The sequence below is a fragment of the Mercenaria mercenaria genome, chromosome 10 (assembly GCF_021730395.1).
Source record: "Mercenaria mercenaria strain notata chromosome 10, MADL_Memer_1, whole genome shotgun sequence".
Taxonomy (NCBI): domain Eukaryota; kingdom Metazoa; phylum Mollusca; class Bivalvia; order Venerida; family Veneridae; genus Mercenaria; species Mercenaria mercenaria.
The window spans coordinates 45,046,900-45,068,117 of NC_069370.1; the positions used below are offsets into that span (position 1 = coordinate 45,046,900).

Below are 21,218 nucleotides of genomic sequence, written 5' to 3' on the forward strand. Positions count from 1 at the left end.
GAACAAGTGATTATGAGAAATAAAAAAGAATTTTTAAATGACATTTGGAAATTTGTTCGTACGTACGAACAGATTTGAACTGGTCAAACAAACTGTCAGAATTACAGTCCCTGGCTTTGTTCGTAAGTACGAACAAAATTCCAAATTTCATTTTTTAAAAAATTGAATTTCTTTTTCTTTTCTCTCATTTGTTCGTACATACGAACAATTGATTATGAGAAATGAAAAAAAAAATACAATTTGGAAATTTGTTCGTACGTACGAACAAATCTGGACTGTTCAAGCAAAAGGTCAGAATTACAGACCCTGGATTTGTTCATACGTACGAACAAAATTCAAAATTACATTTAAAAAAAAAATCTTTTTCATTTCTCATAATCATTTGTTCGTACGTACGAACAAGTGATTATGAGAAATAAATATTTTTTTTAATTGACATTTGGAAATGTGTTCATACGTACGAACAGATCTGAACTGGTCAAACAAAATGTCAGAATTACAGTCCCTGGATTTGTTCGTACGTACGAACAAAATTCCAAATTGCATTTTTAAAAAAACTTAATTTCTTTTTCTTTTCTCTCATTTGTTCGTACGTACGAACAAATGATTCTGAGAAATGAAAAAGATTTTTTAAATGCAGTTTGGAAATTTGTTCGTACGTACGAACAAATCTAGACTGTTCAAACAATTTGCAGAACTTAAAATTAATCTTTTGCATACCCTGAATTTGTTCGTACGTACGAACAAAATTCCAAATTGCTTTTTTGTTAAAAAGTTATTTCTTTTTCAGTTCACTGATTTGTTCGTACGTACGAACAAATACAGCCTGCTCATTACGAACAAAGGATTGTGAGTGAAAAAGAAGTTTGGAATTTTGTTCATACGTACGAACAAATCTGGGCTCATGGAACAGAATATTAGAATTGAAAAATAATATGGAATATAGTTTATTGTTAGTACATAGGAACAATCAGGATTTGTTCGTACGTACGAACAAAATTCCAAATTGCATTTCAAGAATAAATTCTTTTACAGTCCTCTCATTTGTTCGTACGTACGAACAAATCCAGGCTGTTCGTACGTACGAACAAATGATAATGAGATATGAAAAAGAATTTTTAAATGCAAATCTGGACTGTTCAAATAAAATGTCAAAACTGAAAATTAATATTTTACATACAGACCCTGGATTTGTTCGTAGGTACGAACAAAATTCCAAATTGCTTTCTTTTTTAAAAAGTTATTCTTTTTCAGCTCTTTTATTTGTTCCTACGTACGAACAAATCAGCCTGCTCATTACCAACAAATAATTGTGAGAAAGAATTTTTAAAGCAGTTTGGAATTTTGTTCGTACGTCCGAACAAATTTCCAAAATTCATTTAAAAATGTGAGAAATGAACAAGAATTTGTAAATTTTATTTGGAATTTTGTTCGTATTTTGTTCGTACGTACGAACAAATTCTGATTTTCTGTTGCTGTGGTCTGCGATTTCTTCAAATTATGCTGTGATTTTCACCGGTAAAAACTCCATATAGCGGCAAAAAAGAGGGACGGACCGGAAGATCCTCTTTTATTCCGGAAGCAGATAATGGCTTATCTCATTGAACCTATATCAAAATTCCTTGATGGATAGCAGATGTGTCGACTGGAAAAGAATTGGAGGCTAACGGATTTACAAACGGAAGAAGCGCAAAACTATAATTATAATTTCATCTAATCACCAAAGTTGATGATAACACTTTATTTAATATGCAATCACGCGTATTTACAGGAGCTGAAAGCAAAACAGAGAAAGTATTGGTTTAGCTGACAAATGTGTCATATGGTTGATTATTACTGTGCAGTTTGGTAATTATCTTTTTTGTTTTATATAATGCGCCCTTGCAAAATGCAATTCATACGTAATTTGTAAGAATGTGTTAAAAAAGCTAAATATCAAGGAGGCAGTACACCTTGTCACAGGGTTAATTAAACCTTAGCCATTTGGCGGCAAATGATTATGCCTTAGCGTCTAGTGCAGACCAAGTTCAGCCTGCACATTCGTGCATGGTCATCATGGTCTGCACTGTTCTCTATTCTGTCAGTAAAGTGGGGTGGGGTCCCAGTTAGGTGTCTGCACAAAATGTTTTTTGATTTTATTTATACTTTGTGGTAATATACTTGCATGTATTAAGTTTCATTAACAAGTGTTACTGTTACCAGTTTTGACTTACATTTATAGATATTCACATTTAAAGTGGGTGGGGTAATCTGACATGTGATCAGCCAGGAACACAATTTCTGTTATTTTCTTTAAAATGGTTGAAACATTTTACCTGAAACTTTCATGATAAAATAACTAAGCAATGGACATTCACACAACATGTTGCATTTTAAATTGTACTGAATACTTTTTTCATCACAGAGCCACAAAGTGGTATAATCAAATTTACTGATTTTCAATGGACTTCACCCACTTTAAATGTGAATATCTATAAATGTAAGTCAAAACTGGTAACAGTAACACTTGTTAATGAAACTTAATACATGTAGGTATATTACCACAAAGTATAAATAAAATCAAAAAACATTTTGCGCAGACACTTAACTGGGAACCCCCCCCCCCCCCCCGCCCTTTTCAGTAAACACCCTTTCGAATAATAAATGGTACTGCCCAAATTTTAACGTTTAAGGATTTAACGTCGCCCCGACACAATTACAGGTCATATGGCGACTTTCCAGCTTTGATGGTGGAGGAAGATCCTAGATGCCCCTCCGTACATTATTTCATCACGAGCGGCGGGCACCTGGGTAAAACCACATACCTTCCGTAACGAGCTGGATGGCTTCTTCACATGAAGAATTCAACAAACCTGAGTTAGGCTCGAACCCTTATAGATGAGGGGCGAGTGATTTGAAGTCAGTTGCCTTAACCACTCGGCCACATGCCCCTAATAAAAGACAGAGATGTCTAAAATATCTTTAACGGTTTTTATCGAAATTTCTAAGGAAAGTATCAAATAATTTACCTTTCTTGTTTAATGTAGCTTCGAAAACATTTTACATTTAAAGTAAGAAATATCTTGTGCTCCACTCAGCCCATGTATAGTCATTCTATTATGCTTGACTATGTGATCAGATAATAGAACGAAAGTTTGACTTTTTTCTAAATTGATTCAAGTTGCGCTGGATTTTGATAACTTGATGTATTAGCAGTAGGGTAATAAGCTCATAACGTATTTTGTTTTGTTTCTAGACAAGTTTAACCATTATTTGGTCAGCATCTATTCATACTTTGATACATTTGAGAACGGGCAGTATGACAAATTTTCGTTCAGAGATTTGTACAATCGGATTTTAGATAAGTGATTTTACGTAGTATTATGTATATAACATAAATGATCTCTTATAACTATGCTAGAGTGGCGGCTATGCATATACATGTATTTTATTGTGTTTTAATATATTGTGCATATCTATGTCATGCCGATGAGATCTAAATAAAAAAATAAATATGTTTATTTTATTTGCATTTATTAAGACAAATAACAGAACTTAAACATCTGAAAGCAGTACTCCTCATCAGAATATTTGTATGGAAAATAATTGTGTAAACGAATTTTATTTTCATGAATAGCGTTGATAAACAGTTAAAAAGCTGAAATCGTGTTCCTTAGATAAACCAGTGTCAGCTTGCATAAAACGGACATTTAAATATATACCAGTAGGTCGCGGGGTTTGTTTCAATGTTAACACTAATTTAATTCAGGATTCCTGAAATATGAAGAATTTTAGAGTTTAGTTTTATAATAAACATAAAAGTGCCAAGTAGAAACAGAAAAAATTACAGATGAACGTCTAATTGTTTTTGAAATGGCCGTAATAAGTAACCTTGCATCCTACTAAATTCCCAATAGCATCCATTACCATTATCCATTTTCTTACATTCCGAATAATATTTCATTATAAGTACATAAAACCTCAAAATATTGATCATTATCAAAGTGTAGGACTCCTAAAATATGTCGGCAATTAACTACAGTAACTGCTTAAAATCGCTCAGATTTGTGACCAAGTATAAAAGAAAATCTAAATTTTGTTGGAAAATACTTTGTTTTCGTATTTAGAACTGCTTTCATTGACCTATTTTGAACATTAAATAAAACTAATTACGGTAGTCTTATCGAATCGCGTGAACACTTTCAACAGCGAATATCATAAAAGCTTATCGAACTGATCATCACCTGATTCAAGCCTTCTGAATGTTGAATTTGTTATTATTTATGGAATGTTATGTAAATATCTATACGAAAAAAAATAAGAGTAATAATAAATGGTTTAAATAATGAAAATATCGTTGAATATGTTTATAGTATCAATAACAACTATCCTGATAAGTCTTTCTTTTGTATCACTGTGATTTTCTTTTGACATTTGTTAACTTGTGTAAAACATATTATTTTTCAGCTGAAGGCTTATCTTTTACTCTGTCAGCATCGCGAGTAAAATTAGAAACTACAGGAACGTTGAAAATGGCATGTAATGTTACCGAAAGAGATGCATCTTTGATATACAACATTCAAATACGGAGAGAAACCGATCCAGGATCAAAGTACACATGGGAAACCATCGCAGAAATTGACGCAGGTGTGACCGAAGTTCCAGTTTTAGATAGAGACATTGTAAATGACAAAGGCTTTGTTTTACGAGGTGTAATTGATAAAGATACTCCAATTAACACGTATTTAACATTAGATATGAATAAAGATAAACTGACATATAGTGACGCCAGAGACTACAGATGTGAGCTTACCTACAAAAGTAACATAACTGACAGCGTTGTCTCTGTTGAAAGAAATGCCACTCTTTCAATTTTATGTAAGTATTTCTGTCCAACTTAGGGTACCATAGTGTTACATTTTGTTTAAACTGAAAATACTCATTTCACGATCATTTGTCATTCACTATCACCCTGCGAAATTCATAGCAACTGGACCATATTAATATCCATGTATGGATCCTCGTAAAAATACATTTCCTTTTCTGAGAAAAAAGTGATTCAAGAAACATTTAATGCAGAATGTCAATGCCGAAGTAAATAACTTTTGCCTTTACCAGTAAGGCCTGTTATATCACTAGAAATAATGTCAGAACCTTAAACTAATTACAACAAAATGTTTTATTGTTGAGTTATAATCTTTTGTTACTTACGCAATGTAGGTAAAAGTCCTATAAAGAAATCAAGACCAAATTTATAACGAAGTTAGTTGATATTTGAGGGCAGCTTCATTTAGATTTCAATTAAATAAAGTAATGCAAATTTAACTACATTGTATTCTAAAAATGATCAATTAAACGAAATATTAGTGACCTTTCTTTATTCACATGCATGAATTACATTATAAAACGGTTCATTAATCATTTTAAGAATAACTGCCGTCACTGTGTAAAAATTTCGAGCAAACAGTGATGTTATCAAGTACCCATCCTATCTGCAGAAGGATTGTGAATACGTTGTTTGTTTTACGAATCTAAAGAGATAGTTTTTCTTTTTTCCGGACTTATAGATACACATGTTTTGTTCAACCCCTTTTAACTTCAATGTCGACAAATTAAATTTAGTTAATTTGGTTAGTAATTCTATGTTCTGAGTTTTGACGCCTTTGTACCCAAAGCTTTTTGACAAAGATGGTGAAATATGAGTATATGCTAGAAATCTATTTCTTTTTTGTTATGTTATTCAAAGGAAACATTTATGCTGTAGTATACAAGTAGTGAAATGATATAGCATATGGCCCACAGTAATGGCCACAATACGTATAAGACGTTACTTTATAAATTCCAGACACAATAGCTCGAAAATGTGCCATAATATTTTGAGTATTTTTTCGGTTAATTTTCTTAAATACACCAATTTATGTTGGAATTACTTAAACACTAAAAGTTAAAATGGCCAGTCTATAGTGATTATAACTATCTACTGTGTACACTATACTACTTACTATAATACCTCTTTATAGTATCAGAAGATGTTCATCAAAATAGCTGGACTCAACATTCCTTGGCTATATACTTAGTAATAAGATTTTGAACATAAAATGAATTTCAATATAACTTTTAAAAATATGTTATCATTGCTCTTCTATAATATGGTCTGTACAAATAACTAGGCCCGGCCGTTGGGGTTCGGTTTGTCTGGTCCAGAATTTCCAGAGGGCTGGGTTTTCATGTCCTCATTCAACAGGGACTGTTGATTAAATGAGTATCGGTTAAAAAATAATATAAATAAAACTATAAGACTCCTAAAATATGTTGGCAATTAACTACTGCTTAAAATCGCTCAGAATTGCGAACATTCAAGGTAAAAGCTATCAACTTTGTGTGGTTACTGACACGTCGATGACGTCATTTCAACGCCACAATGTTTTGTAGCTTTTCTACGTTAATTGATTGATTATTTCAACAGTATTAAACCTTTAAGCATCTGATCAAAGACAGTTGAATGAATTTGTTTCAAGAGAATTTTAACAAATGTGAATACATTTAATTTGTCGTAATTAAGTCCTCACGTTATCTATCGGTTGGGCATGCACATATATAAATTTAAGGTATACTGCCACCTTAAGCTCTGGAATGTTTTTCAATATAAGGAGACACAGTTTTGTGACCAAGTATTAAAGAAAATCTAAATTTTGTTGGAAAATACTTTTTGTATTTAGAAATGCTTTCATTGACCTATTTTGAACATTAATTAAAACTAATTACGGTAGTCTTATCGTATCGCGTGAACACTTTCAACAGCGAATATCATAAAAGCTTATCGAACTGATCATCACCTGATTCAAGCCTTCTGAATTTTGAATTTGTTATTATTTATGGAATGTTATGTAAATATCTATACGAAAAAATTATAATAGTAATAATAAATGATGTAAATAATGAAAATATCGTTGAATATGTTTATGGTATCAAAAACAACTATCCTGACAAGTCTTTCTTTTGTATCACTTTGATTATCTTTTGACATTTGTTAACTTGTGTAAAACATATTATTTTTCAGCTGAAGGCTTATCTTTTACTCTGTCAGCATCGCGAGTAAAAGTAGGAACTACAGGAACGTTGAAAATGGCATGTAATGTTACCGAATTAGATGCATCTTTGATATACAACATTCAAATACGGAGAGAAACCGATCCAGGATCAAAGTACACATGGGAAACCATCGCAGAAATTGAAGCAGGTGTGACCGAAGTTCCAGTTTTAGATAGAGACATTGTAAATGACAAAGGCTTTGTTTTACGAGGTGTAATTGATAAAGATACTCCAATTAACACGTATTTAACATTAGATATGAATAAAGATAAACTGACATATAGTGACGCCAGAGACTACAGATGTGAGCTTACCTACAAAAGTAACATAACTGGCAGCGTTGCCTATGTTATAAGAAATGCCAGCCTTTCAATTGTATGTAAGTATGTTTGTCCGACTTAGGGTACCATAGTGTTACATTTTGTTTAAACTGAAAATGCTCATTTCACGATCATTTGACATTCAATATCACCCTGCAAAATCCACAGCAACAGGACTATATTAATATCCATGTATGGATCCTCAGCGTAAAAATACATTTAATTTTCTGAGAAAAAAGTGATTCAAGAAACATTTAATGCAGAATGTCAATGTCGAAGAAAACAACTTTTGCCTTTACCAGTAAGGCCAGTTATATCACTAGAAATAATGTCAGAACCTTAAACTAATTCCAACAAAATGTTTTATTAATGAGTTATAATCTTTTGGTACTTACGAAATGTAGGTAAAAGTCCTATAAAGAAATCAAAACCAAATTTATAGCGAAGTTAGTTGATATTTGAGGGCAGCTTTATTTAGATTTCGATTAAACAAAGTAATGCAAATTAAACTATTCTAAAAATGATCAATTAAACGAAATATTAATGACCTTTCTTTATTCACATGCATGCATTACATTATAAAACGGTTCATTAATCATTTTAAGAAAAACTGCAGTCACTGTTTATAAATTTCGAGCAAACAGTGATATTATGAAGTACCCATTCTATCTGCAGAAGGATTGTGAATACGTTGTTTGTTTTACGAATCTACTATGATAGTTTTTCTTTTTTTCCGGACTTATAGATACACATGTTTTGTTCAACCCCTTTTAACTTCAAAGCCGACAAATTAAATTTAGTTAATTTGGTTAGTAATTCTATGTTCTGAATTTTGACGCCTTTGTACCCAAAGCTTTTTGACAAAGATGGTAAAATATGAGTATATGCTAGAAATCTATTTATTTTGTTATGTTATTCAAAGGAAACATTTATGCTGTAGTATACAAGTAGTGAAATGATATAGCATATGGCCCACAGTAATGGCCACAATACGTATAAGACGTTACTTTATAAATTCCAGACACAATAGCTCGAAAATATGCCATAATATTTTGAGTATTTTTTCGGTGTTTAATTTTCTTAAATACACCAATTTATGTTGGAATTACTTAAATACTAAAAGTTAAAATGACCAGCCTAAAGTGATTAAAACTATCTACTGTGTACACTATACTACTCACTATAATACCTCTTTATAGTATCAGAAGATGTTCATTAAAATATCTAGACTCAACATCCCTTGGCTATATATAGCCAGGGAGCCAAAAGTGCGAAAAGTGCCTAGAAACAGGATTTACCTGTCCGGTCATGCTATAGTCAGTTTCTATATATATTATGAAAGTGCAAAGTCTCGCGGATCAGAAAAATCGGGCCTGCAAAACAAAAGCTCTTGCGAAATTTGAGAATATTAAGGGGAGATAACTCTGCATATTTGCAGTTTTTTAAGATTCAAAACGCTTTTTTGCTAACAAAACATGGCATCATGTTTCTAAAATCAGTTCAAATATATATATTTCAACATTGCTTTTACGCATAAGGCTTATGCTTGAAAAGTACGCAAAATGTACTCATTTTATGTACATTTTATTATAAGATTTGGCACCTAAAATACCAGAGAATAAAATAAAAAAATTTAACCTAAAATTTACAGTATGAAGAAGTAACCCTTAAAATGGCCTTATCTCTCAGTCATTAATTAATACCGCTGCGAAACAGTCTGTTAGAATAGAAAATCATCTAGATACTCTAGTTCAGGTTTGGCTAAGAAATACGCAAATCCGGGGTATTTTATGTACCCCACCCACTTTATATAATGCAAAAAATGTATAATAAAAATATTCGACCAACAACCAAGAAGATATATTCTTTTTATCACGTATACAATTTAATCTATATTTTTGACCATATAAAGCTGGATGAGGGGTATTTAAAAGATTTTAAACAGAAAAAGGGGATAGGAAAACCTATGTATTTTACAACCGATAATTAGAATAAACAACCCGTTATTAAATAAGAGCAACACTAATGGAAGTCGAAAAAACCTTTACTTGCAAACTATTCATTTGGAAAGTAATTTATTTAGATACACTATAATGCAATCTAGTTCAGGTTTGGCTAGAAAATACGCAAATCCTGGGTATTTTATGTACCCCACCCACTATATATAATGCAAAAAAATATATAATAGAAATATTTGACAAAAAATCAATGAGATAAATTCTTTTTATCACGTATACAATATAATCTATGTTTTTGACCATATAGCTAGATGATGGGTAATTAAAAGATTTTAAGTAGAAAAAGGGGGTACCCCACCCACTTTATACAATTGTATAATGCAAAAAATTCATAATAAAAATATTCGACCAAAATAAAGGAGATAGATACTTTTTATCACGCATACAATGAAATGCATATTCTTGACAATTTAAAGATGGATGAGGGGTATTTAAAAGATTTTAATAGAAAATAGGGATATGAAAATAATGTCTTTTACAACCGATAATTAGTTAACAACCTGTTATTTACCATTTGATAAATACGAGCAAGACTAATGAAAGGGATGAAACCTTTACCTGCAAACTATTCATCTGAAAAGAAATTCATTTTAATACACTTTCGTGCAATCTAGTTTAGGGTTGGCGACAAAAAGCGCAAAACCGTGGTATTTTATGTACCCCACCCACTTTATATAATACAAAAAAAAAATGGATAATAAAAATATTCGACCATCAATCAAGGAGGGATAATCTTTTTGTCACGTATACAATATAATCTATATTTTGACAACTTAAAGATAGATTCGGAGTATTTAAGAGATTTTAGATTAAAAACAGTAGCCAATAATTAGAATTAAAAACCTGTTCATTGTGATGTGATAAAATGCAAGCGACACTACCGAAAAATACTGAAACCTTTACATTCAAACTTTAATTTTTTACTATCTCATTTGAATTATTAGTAACTTTCATTTGCAAGTTTGTCAAATCCAAAAAAAAAAAAAAAACAGAAGTAATTTATTCACCAACCCACCTTGAATAAGGCAAATGATTATACCATAGGAGCAAAAATAGCGAAAATGCACGGAAAACGATATTGCTAGTCCGTTGTTCTCTTCAAATGATTATAGTTAAATGCTGATTTATTTGGAAAGTTCGTGACTGCAAAACTTATCCAACTGATAAATGAAAAGTCAAGGGCAGTTACTCTTCACTAATTTTAAAACGTATCTTAGAATTATTATTAAGGTGATTTGCACTAAATATGAACCACGCCATGAGAAAACCAACATAGTGCATTTGCGACCAGCATCGATCCAGACCAGACTGCGCATCCGCACAGTCTGGTCAGGACCCATGCTATTCGCTAACGGTTTCTCTAATTGCAATAGGCATTGAAAGTGAACAGCATGGGTCCATCCGCGCAGTCTGGTCTGGATCGATGTTGGTCGCAAATGCACTATGTTTGTTTTCTGGATCTATACTGGTCACAAATACACTACGTTTGTTTTCTCATGGTGCGGCTCATATAACTTATCTGAAGTTATATAAAATATGATAAAAAGAAGGGGTGTTTGTAAAAAACATATGCCCCCATGATGGTTTGTTGAAGGCAAAGGGGAGTGTAAGTTCTAATTTTATAACATTGACCTTATTAACATCAGGTGTCTTCTACAGACTACAAACATTACATTTTAAGGGGCTCGACAGACAAAACGTTCCTTATTTACTGAGTGGTAATCATATTAGACTTGAACTAGGTAATTGTGACCCTTTTCCTTGATCAATTGTCGCAAAACAATATTGCTCATTTACTGACCGCAGAAAATAATTCTTTTAAATTCAATGATAGCTGATTTTTAACGTCATTGAGCGGAAACCAGACTTCATTCTGTAAAGGCACGAATGGAAAATGCTTAAGATATTGTATCTGCGCCAAATCTAATATAAAATACACTGTATCCTGCTGGTGTAATGCAATGCCTCTAAAGTGTCGCAGAATAAAACACAATCTATTTGACACAGAATTAGATGAGTTTGATTAATACTAGTGTATAAGTTGCGAAAAAGACATACTGAACTGTTGCAGTCTAAAATCACATATTTCAAGTTAAATTCAAGTTAAAACAATATAACGCATTACCATTTACACTGCCAGTGCAAGTTATAGTACGAGATAAAATCATTTTTGTGGTGTAGCTGATACAAGTATTTCTATATACAGATCGGAAAAATAGTTACGCACGATATTATGAAGTATTGTGTTAATGTCTACTTAAATTGCACGTACAGGTGTAATTATTTGTCGTTAGTACTGCAGGAATGTGTAACTAAAATTGTGCTCCAGATGGACCGCATATAAATAAAATTCTAATTACTATTATAGCCTTTAGTGCCAAACCAGTAAATGTTATCTAAAATGATATGACTCTGTATAAATACTTGGTTCATGGCACTTTGTTGTTCAATTCGTGAAAAAATACAACAAATGTTTAATTCTAATGTCATGTATAAAAACACTAATTGAAGGGCTTGCCTATCAATAGTCAAAACTATTTGTTGTTTGTCATCCAGACATAGAGCAATATACAAGGTAATTTATAAGTAATGACAAACAAGCCATTCAATAAGTTTATAATTTAGATTATCTAAGATTTATAATAGCATTTTCTGAGATAAAAGGGTCATGTATATCGTTCACCTGTTACATTTGGCCTAGGGATCATCAAGATAAATATTTTGACCAAGTTTTATGAAGATAGGGTAATTAATACGACCTCAAGAATGTTAACAGACTTTTCGTTTGATTTTAGCGGGTGACCTAGTTTTCAATCATATATGACCCAGTTTCTAACATGGCATAGGAATCATCAAGACAAACATTCTGACCAAATTTCATGAAGATAGCTCATTAATGTGGCCTCTACGGTGCTATCAAGCTTTTCCTTTTATTTGATCTGGTAACCTAGTTTTTGACCCCACATAATCCAGTTTCAAACTTGGTCTAAATATTATCAAGTTTGCAAGTTTGTGTCAGATCAAAGCATAAATGAAACCTCTTTATGGCTAAAAGGTCAATCAAATCAGTTTTCGAACTGAACCGAGATCGTATCGTGACTTAAGTCGTAAGTGTGGTTAAAGTCAAACGTAAAATGTCATTTCTATCGTGTTCATAATGTAACAATTAACAAATTTTGGGACTTTCGGGGTTGAAATAGGGGTCGTTATTCTGGAACCTATAATCTGATCTGATGAAGTCATCATGGAATGCAAGATTTATTGCTGTTAAAGATATTTCGCAAGTTTGTTTCAAATCAAACTATAAGTGAAGTGCCTGTATGGCTACAAAAGCCAACATGGCAAATTTTGGCCCTTTATTGGGCCACCACTCTAGAACACATTGTGGGATCTCGCCAGTATTTGACAGGAACCGAGATATTATGCCAATAGAATATATTTGCAAGTTTGATTAAAATCAATTGCAAAATGCGGTCTCTACCCTGTTCACAAGCCAAAACAGAAACCAGTTTTGGCTCTTTAAGGGACCCTAACTCTGGCCAGTTTTTAAAGCGAGATTTTATACCAGTACAAGTTGCTATGTTGTTTCTCATCAGTGTTAGGATTCCTCCCTTGCTCCTACCCAACCTGTCACAACGGAAGCACTGGTGGCCTCTTAACATTGAAGGATTTATCCTCGCTAAGGTGAATCTCTTTGATGCAGCAGACCTGAATGTCCTTATCAAACAATATGTTCCCTAATTCATTTTCTTATTGAGGAGTCCTTCTGCATTCCAATGCATAACCTTGAAAGGTTGCATTGACTTCTTTTTTTTTTTTTTTGTTCCTGGTGGCCAGTAGATTTCCTCCCTCGTCTCCTAGCTCTTATACAAGTTGCGCGCAAGTTTGATTAAAATCAATAGTAAAATGTGGTTTCTACCGTGTTCTCAAACGTATGGACGGACGAAGGCGATCACAAAAGCTTCCCTTGTGTCACTACGTGACAGGTGAGCTAAAACTGTGACAGAATCTATTTGAATTATATATGTTTGGGGGATACAATTACGACTTTTTTGTACGATTTGTAAAATTTCTTTCATTACATTAATTAGTTTTAAAATCTTCTGAATAGTAAAGATTATTCAAAATGTCTCATTTTATAAACATTAAAGTTACACATATGTCAAATTTCTACTCTACATTACATTCAACATATCAGAACTACATTCCATCAATCTGTTTATCATGAGAAAGGTAAAAACAGATGTGTACAACCCCGAAGCAAGCATGTATACTTTGTTAATTTGTAAAAACTGTATTGATCGATCAATCACATTTTATACATAGTTTTAGATGGGTGGGGTAATGTTCATACCCCTACAATTTCACAATTTTGACAAAATTGCACAAAAGAGTATTTAAATTATTTACTTTCAAATGAACAGTTAGCAAGTAAAGATTTCGTCGCCTTTTATTATTGATGTTTGTATTTATTAAATGGTAAATAACGGGTTGTTTGTTCTAATTATCGGTTGTAAAATACATAGGTTGTATAGTTAAAATGTGATATGATATTTGTATAGTCTCTTATAATTCATTTATATGAACGGCCATTTACATGTAGTTTTACTGGTTTTTATATGTATATTTATGTAAATGTAAATGGAAGAGACTCGAATAAACTAATAAACTAACTAGGTTTTCCTACCCCCTTTTTCTATTCAAAATCTTTTAAATACCCCTCATCCATCTTTAAATTGTCATAAATATAAATTATATTGTATATGTGATAAAAAGAATACATCTCATTGATTTTTCGTCGAATATTTTTATTATACATTTTTTTTGCATTATATAAAGTGGGTGGGGTACATAAAATACCCTGGTTTTGCGTATTTCTTAGCCACGCCTGGAGTAGATTGCACGAAAGAGTATTTAATTAAAGTACTTTCCAGCTGAACAGTTTGTAAGTAAAGGCTTCATCGCCTTTAATTAGTGTTGCTCTTATTTAATAACGGGTTGTTAATTCTAATTATTGGTTGTAAAATACATAGGTTTTCCTACCCCCTTTTTCTATTTAAAATCTTTTAAATACCCCTCATCCAGCTTTATATGGTCAAAAAAATAGATTATATTGTATACGTGATAAAAATAATATATCTTCTTAGTTGTTGGTCGAATATTTTTTATTATACATTTTTTGCATAATATAAAGTGGCTGGGGTACATAAAATACCCCGTATTAGCGTATTTCTTAGCCAAAACCGAACTAGATTGCACGAAAGAGTATTTAAATAAATTACTTTCCAAATGAATAGATTGCAAGAAAAGGTTTCATCGCCTTTCATTTGTGTTGCTCTTATTTAATAACGGGTTGTTTATTCTAATTATCGGTTGTAAAATACATAGGTTTTCCTATCCCCTTTTTCTGTTTAAAATCTTTTAAATACCCCTCATCCAGCTTTATATGGTCAAAAATATAGATTATATTGTTACGTGATAAAAAGAATATATCTTCTTGGTTGTTGGTCGAATATTTTTATTATACATTTTTTGCATTATATAAAGTGGGTGGGGTACATAAAATACCCCGGATTTATGTATTTCTTAGCCAAACCTGAACTAGAGTATCTAGATGATTTTCTGTTCTAACAGACTGTTTCGCAGCGGTATTAATAAATGACTTTGAGAAATAAGACCATTTTAAAGATTACTTCTTCTTACTGTAAATTTTAGGTTATATATTTTTATTTTATTCTCTGGTATTTTAGGTGCCAAATCTTATAATAAAATGTATATAAAATGAGTACATTTTGCGTATTTTTCAAGCATAAGCCTTATGCGTAAAAGCAATGTTAAAAGATATATATTTGAACTGATTTTAGAAACATGGTGCCATGTTTTGTTAGTAAAAACACGATTTGAATCTTTAAATACTGCAAATATACAGAGTTATCTCCCCTTGATATTCTCAAATTTTGCAAGAGCTTTTGTTTTGCAGGCCCGATTTTTCTGATCCGCGAGACTTTGTACTTTCATAATATGTATAGAAACTGACTATAGCATGACCGGACAGGTAAATCCATTTTTTCATGCCTTGGCTCCCCGGCTAATACTTAGTAATAAAATCTTTAACATAAAATGAATTTCAATATAACTTTTAAAAATATGTTATCATTGCTCTTCTATAAAATGGTCTGTATAAATAACGTGGCCCGGCCGTTTGGGTTCGGTTTGTCTGGTCCAGAATTTCCAGAGGTCTGGGGTTTTTGTCCTCATTCCACAGGGACTGTTGATTAAATGCGTATCAATTAAAAAATAATATAAATAAAACTATAGGATTTTTTTTGTACATTCGCCAAAACAAGCAGAAATGCTTTATGCGTGGTGGCTGATGTCTGCCTCTTCGTGTTTTCTTGTTGGCGGGGTGAAAACGAGGTCCAAAAACGCTTCCGTAGAAAACACGAAAACACGACAATACAACAAATAAAGGGCACAAATATAACATATTCACACCCGCCAACACGAAAACACGACAAATATTACATGAAAACATGAGGTTTAGAGGGCGCCGACACGAAACATTTGTTTGCCGAGTTTTTGTGTTGGCGGGTATGAATATGTCGTATTTGTGCCCTTTATTTGTTGTATTTTCGTGTTTTCGTGTTTTCTACGGAAGCGTTTTTGGACCTCTTGTTACGTGTTATAAATATCAACAGTTTGCAATAAAAACGCATACTGACACAAAATTTTCATAGCATTTCGACAATTTTTTCTAGCACTGTAGAGATAATTATATAATTTTCGAATAAAATAGTGTACGAATTTTTTTTTTCTAAAATATTAAAAAAAAATCCTAAAACAGATGACCGCGTTGGGAATCGAACACTGGAACGCTGTGGCAATAAATCATGGCCCTCTTGTTAAATGTTATGGCTATTAGAAAGCCATACCTCTTTAATAGAGTTTGTATTTGTGATCCTTCTTTGCTCGTCTGATTTCTGAAAAAAATCTACGAGGTATTGTCATCACTTGATAGTTAGCGTTAGTTCCTCCATTATTTAAAAAAAGTATAAGAGCTATAGCTTTGAAACTTAGTATATTTGTTCATCTTTATGAGGGATGTAAGTAGGCCAAAAGATAATAGGTAACGGTAGATTTCTCGGAAGCACAGAGCACCAAAAACACAGCCTCAGAGCCACGCTTTTGCAAAGTAGACCAACAACAAAAAGAAGCCGTAATGGAAAAATATTACAGACGGGTTGCTTCAAAAATCCAACAAGTACACATACATTTATGCCAAATAAAAATAGAGGGAGAGAAAGTAGTAAGGGGTAAAAAGGGGGTGGGTGAGGGGTGGGGAGAGGAAGTTGAAGGGGAAAATAGAACAAGGATGAATAAAGGGAATGCTACGTTCCTTAATCACAGTTACACTACAATGTAATCCACAATAGCACAGACATTCATGTACCAAAGATAACCACACAACCACACCCAAATAACTAACATAGAAAAACGAACAAGTAAGATACAAGAACACAGTCGGGCACCGCTTGAAACTCACAAGCACACAAACGCACCCCAATAAGCAGGAAAAATCAATCGTGTACGCCTTAGGGTTCTGGCAGTCAAAATAAAGGGAAGCCACCAAAACTAACTTAAAGTAAGGGGGTGTAAAAAGGAGAGCAACCTCGCACTTAACCCTTACCGTAACTGTCACATGCGTTTTTTTTTCAGACTTCTGGCTCTTTTTTTTTACTTAAAAAATCAGTATTTCTTGATTGTTTTTTATTTAAGTAAGATGAGTACGAAGGCCAAGAACAATAATTCTTCTTATGTCAAGCACTTAAGACCATGCGAGTGATGGCACTCGCAGACGGTGTTCTTGTTTCTTTTTTTCTCTAAACTAGCACATCTACTGTTTTAAAAGTTTTTGAAAACATTGAGCTATTATGTATTTAAGATAATAGGTAGGATAATGCTGAGAGGTTGGTCAAAATTTTGACAGAGTACTAACATTGTGCCTTGATGCTCAGGGGTATTAATCACTTTCAGTGAAAGCTGTAATTGCCCTTGAATAAATTAACATCTACATAATACAAGTTGTTCTACATACAATCATACAAAGACAGAGAAAATGATATAGATGTAGTCTTATAATGCGAATTACATAGCTCCTTTTGATAGGCTATATAATTCCATATAATTATGTGCTTCCTAAAATGATCTTTTATGGTATGTAATGATATTCAATTTAAAGAAAAGATCATTTCAAGAATGAACTTTCCAGACATTTGTTTATTTTATTTAAAAGAAGATGTTACGGACATTAAATGTAAATCTTCTGTACAATGCTAGGGTATATTGGCAAAATGTTGTTGAATTGTGTCTGTCCAAATACGTTTTTGAATTGCAATATGTTGTGTTATTTAATTCGCAGTTTAAAATAATTATTCCGCTTTCATTATTAACATGTTTATCTCGAAATAAATTTTGTCAACAACTCTTACACAAATCAAACTGCACACATTATTTTATTTGACAATTGTATACTTATCTCTACAGTACGAGAAAAAATGTCGAAATGCTATGAAAATTTTGTCGCAATACGCGTTTTTATTACAACCTCTTGATATTTATAACACGTAACACGAGGCCGAAAAATGCTTACGTAGTTTTCGCCCTGCCGATACGAAAATTCGAAAACACGAAAAATATCTTATTTGTCGAGTTTTCGTGTTTTCGCTTTGGCATCTTCCGTTAGATATGCGCACAGCAATAAGTGAAGAAAACATAACTGCATGCAAGAATATATAAGTTTAAGAATTAAAATTGACTTATGTTCTACGTTGATAAGATTGAAGGAACTGGGATTGCTTGTGTATAGAGGAAAACAAGCAGGTCGACCCAGACTAATGTACACAACTAATGGCACTCATTGGGATAATTTTACAATAATAAAATTAGACCCAACAATAGCTTTGAACTGTAAATACAAGACCATTACGTGGAAAGTCTACACAATTATTACAACATACTTTAGAACAGAGCATTGACCATTGTGGTATCAGTGAAACATGCCTAGGACTGATGGTGATGTTGTTGTAAGGGGAGAACTAAAGCAGAATGGCTTTGAATTTGATGATGTTCCTCGTCCCGATCGAAATGGTGGTGGGCTACCCTTTTATACAGAAGTAATTTCAAAATGTCAAGAACTACATGAAATTGTTATCAATCTTTTGAATATTCAAAATGGAAAATCAAATGCAAAACATCTGTTTTTCTTATTGTTGATATATATCGTCCGCCATTCTCTGAAAGAAACCCAGTGACACAAGTAGTGTTTATGACTGAGTTTAGAGACTATCTAAATCAGCTCTCATTATGCTCAAAACCTGTTGTAATATTGGGCGTTTTCAATTTACATCTAGACAACAACTCTGACTGTTACACCAAACAATACACACAGTTATTACAGACATTTAGTTTTATCATGTACGTAAAGAATCCAACTCATACCAGTGGACATTTTCTTGATTTGATCATTACTTATAAAAAAGACAAATTCTCAGATGTCACTGAACCTCTGCCAGACAATTCTTTTCTGACCATGACTTTGTAAGTTGTTATATTGAACAGTCTCGACCACCATTAACTTTACAGACTGTCAGGAACCGAACCTGGAAGTCGATCTCAGATGATTCTTTTCAAGACGATCTTTTGAAGGTGAATTCATTATCAAATGGTACTTCTAATGTGAATGATTTGGTAGCAATCTTCTGTAAATCGACCGCTGAAATAATTGACAAACTTGCTCCTCTAAAAGAAAAAACTATTATTGTATGGCCAGATATACTATTGTATACTAGTTCTCATAAGTGGCTGAAGCAAATATATTCTTGAATGATAAAACAAAAACTTCTGAATTTGTTTACAAAAATGTTAGAAATCAATATAACACTGTGGTATCAACAGCAAAGGATGAGTTTTATCAGATGAAAAATAGTGAGGCAGAAAGTTGTATGGGATTACGTCATGCCTGCTTGGTCGTACGAGGGACAATCAATTGCCACTCTACACAAGTGAAGTGACACTTGCACATGATTTCCCGAAATTCTTTTCGTCGATAAAGTCACAAAACTGAGAAATGAGACAATATAGATAGTTTCTGTATACTGATACTGAGTCGAATTTCATAAACAACCATCTGTGTGATTCAAAATTTAGTGAGTTTGAACGTCTTTTAGAACTGATTATACCTTCAAAGCCAACAACCTGTGAATCGGACGTCATTCCCACTCTGAAATTGAAGGAGAACTTGCCATATTTCATCAACATTGTTCCAAATATCATCAATACGTCATTGAAATCGTATCTTAGTGTGTGTGTGTGTGTGTGTGTGTGCGTGTGCGTGTGCGTGTGCGTGCGTGTGTGTGTGTGCGTGCGTGTGTGTTTGTGTGTTCGGGTTTTTTCAACAATTTTTCAGTCATATATTACGACTGTGTCTACATGTAGCATTGAGCACAATGCCCAACTTTAAAGTGCTGCCTCACTGGAATATCACGCCATAGACACGTGGCATGATACCCCACCTAGTCACATTATACTGACACCGGGCTGACCAGTCCTAGCACTATCCCCTTAATGCTGAGCGCCAAGCGAGGAAGCTGCTTGTACCATTTTTTACGTCTTTGGTATGACGCGGCTGGGGATCGAACGCACGACCTCCCGCGCTCGAAGCGGACGCTCTACCACTAGGCTACAGAGAGACAAATGAAACACATTATCAATAATGCATCCTCTGAGACTGATTTAGTGCATAATGTTGTCCCTCAAGTCTGCTGTGCAGGCCCTGTAATATTTACAACGTACATATCTGCCCTGAACAAAGTTGTTCAAAAGTATTCAGAGAACTCTATGGATATGCTGACGATCATAAACTTGATTTCAGAATCCAAGCTGGCAACATGCAAGATGAATCAAATGTTTTAAACCAAGTTCGTAGCTGTATGGATGACATTATTACGTAGCTGACGAAATTCAAACTGAAGTTGAATAATTCAAAAATGGAAATTATTATCTATATAGAACTAAGAATCAGTCAGCTAAAGTTAACGTCATGAGTGGAAGTGTTGGTGTTTATGAAGTGAAATGCGTTGATCATATAGAGATCTTGGTGTGTATATGGAAAATACTCAGAATTTTGACTTACACGTTAGAGAGAAATGTCAAATTGCATTTGGTCAGCTGAAGAATCTGAAAGGAATTCGAAAACACCTGTCACAAAACATCAATAGAAATTCTAGTGCATGGTTTAATTCATTCTCATATTTATGTCTGCAATGTTTTTATTTTATTTTATTTTTTTATTTTACCGCCATATCAGCATATAAGATTGGAAAACGTTCAAACGTTTTACCGGCATATCAGCATATCAGATTGAAAAACTTCAAAAAGTCCAAACTAATGCTGCACGAGTTGTGACCAATGCTTCGTTTAATGAACCAATTACCAACATTTTGAAACAACTATATTGGCTCCCTGTAAATGCAAGAGTGATGTTCAAATTTCTAATGTTAATTTTTCGAGTTATTCAAGGCACTGCTCCATCTCAACTTAGTGAACTTCTTCATCCTGTTCAAGATACTACATACGAAACAAGATCATCAAATAAAATAAACTTTGCTATACCAAGAATAAGAACAAAATTTGCAGATAGATCATTGCGTGTAATAGGTCCAAAATGGTGAAATGCCCTTTCAAGAGACTTAAAAGGAATCAAAAGTGAATATACGTTCAGATGTAAACTTAAAACACACATTTTTGAAAA

At 33.0% G+C, this 21,218-nt stretch overlaps 1 protein-coding gene across 3 annotated transcripts in view; it reads left to right on the forward strand.

Annotated features, from left to right (window-relative positions):
* The window catches only part of LOC123544773 (uncharacterized), a 59,093-nt gene that overhangs the window by 21,408 nt on the left and 16,467 nt on the right, over positions 1–21,218 (forward strand). Inside the window, exons 3-5 of one of the 3 annotated variants that reach the window (XM_053552948.1) lie at positions 1,772–1,848; positions 4,447–4,857; positions 7,040–7,450. In XM_053552948.1, the coding sequence (XP_053408923.1) occupies positions 4,512–4,857; positions 7,040–7,450 (757 nt within the window). In that variant the 5' untranslated portion in view covers positions 1,772–1,848; positions 4,447–4,511. The remainder of the gene's footprint in view (positions 1–1,771; positions 1,849–4,446; positions 4,858–7,039; positions 7,451–21,218) is intronic. The other 2 variants (XM_053552947.1, XM_053552949.1) reach the window with 2 other exon arrangements.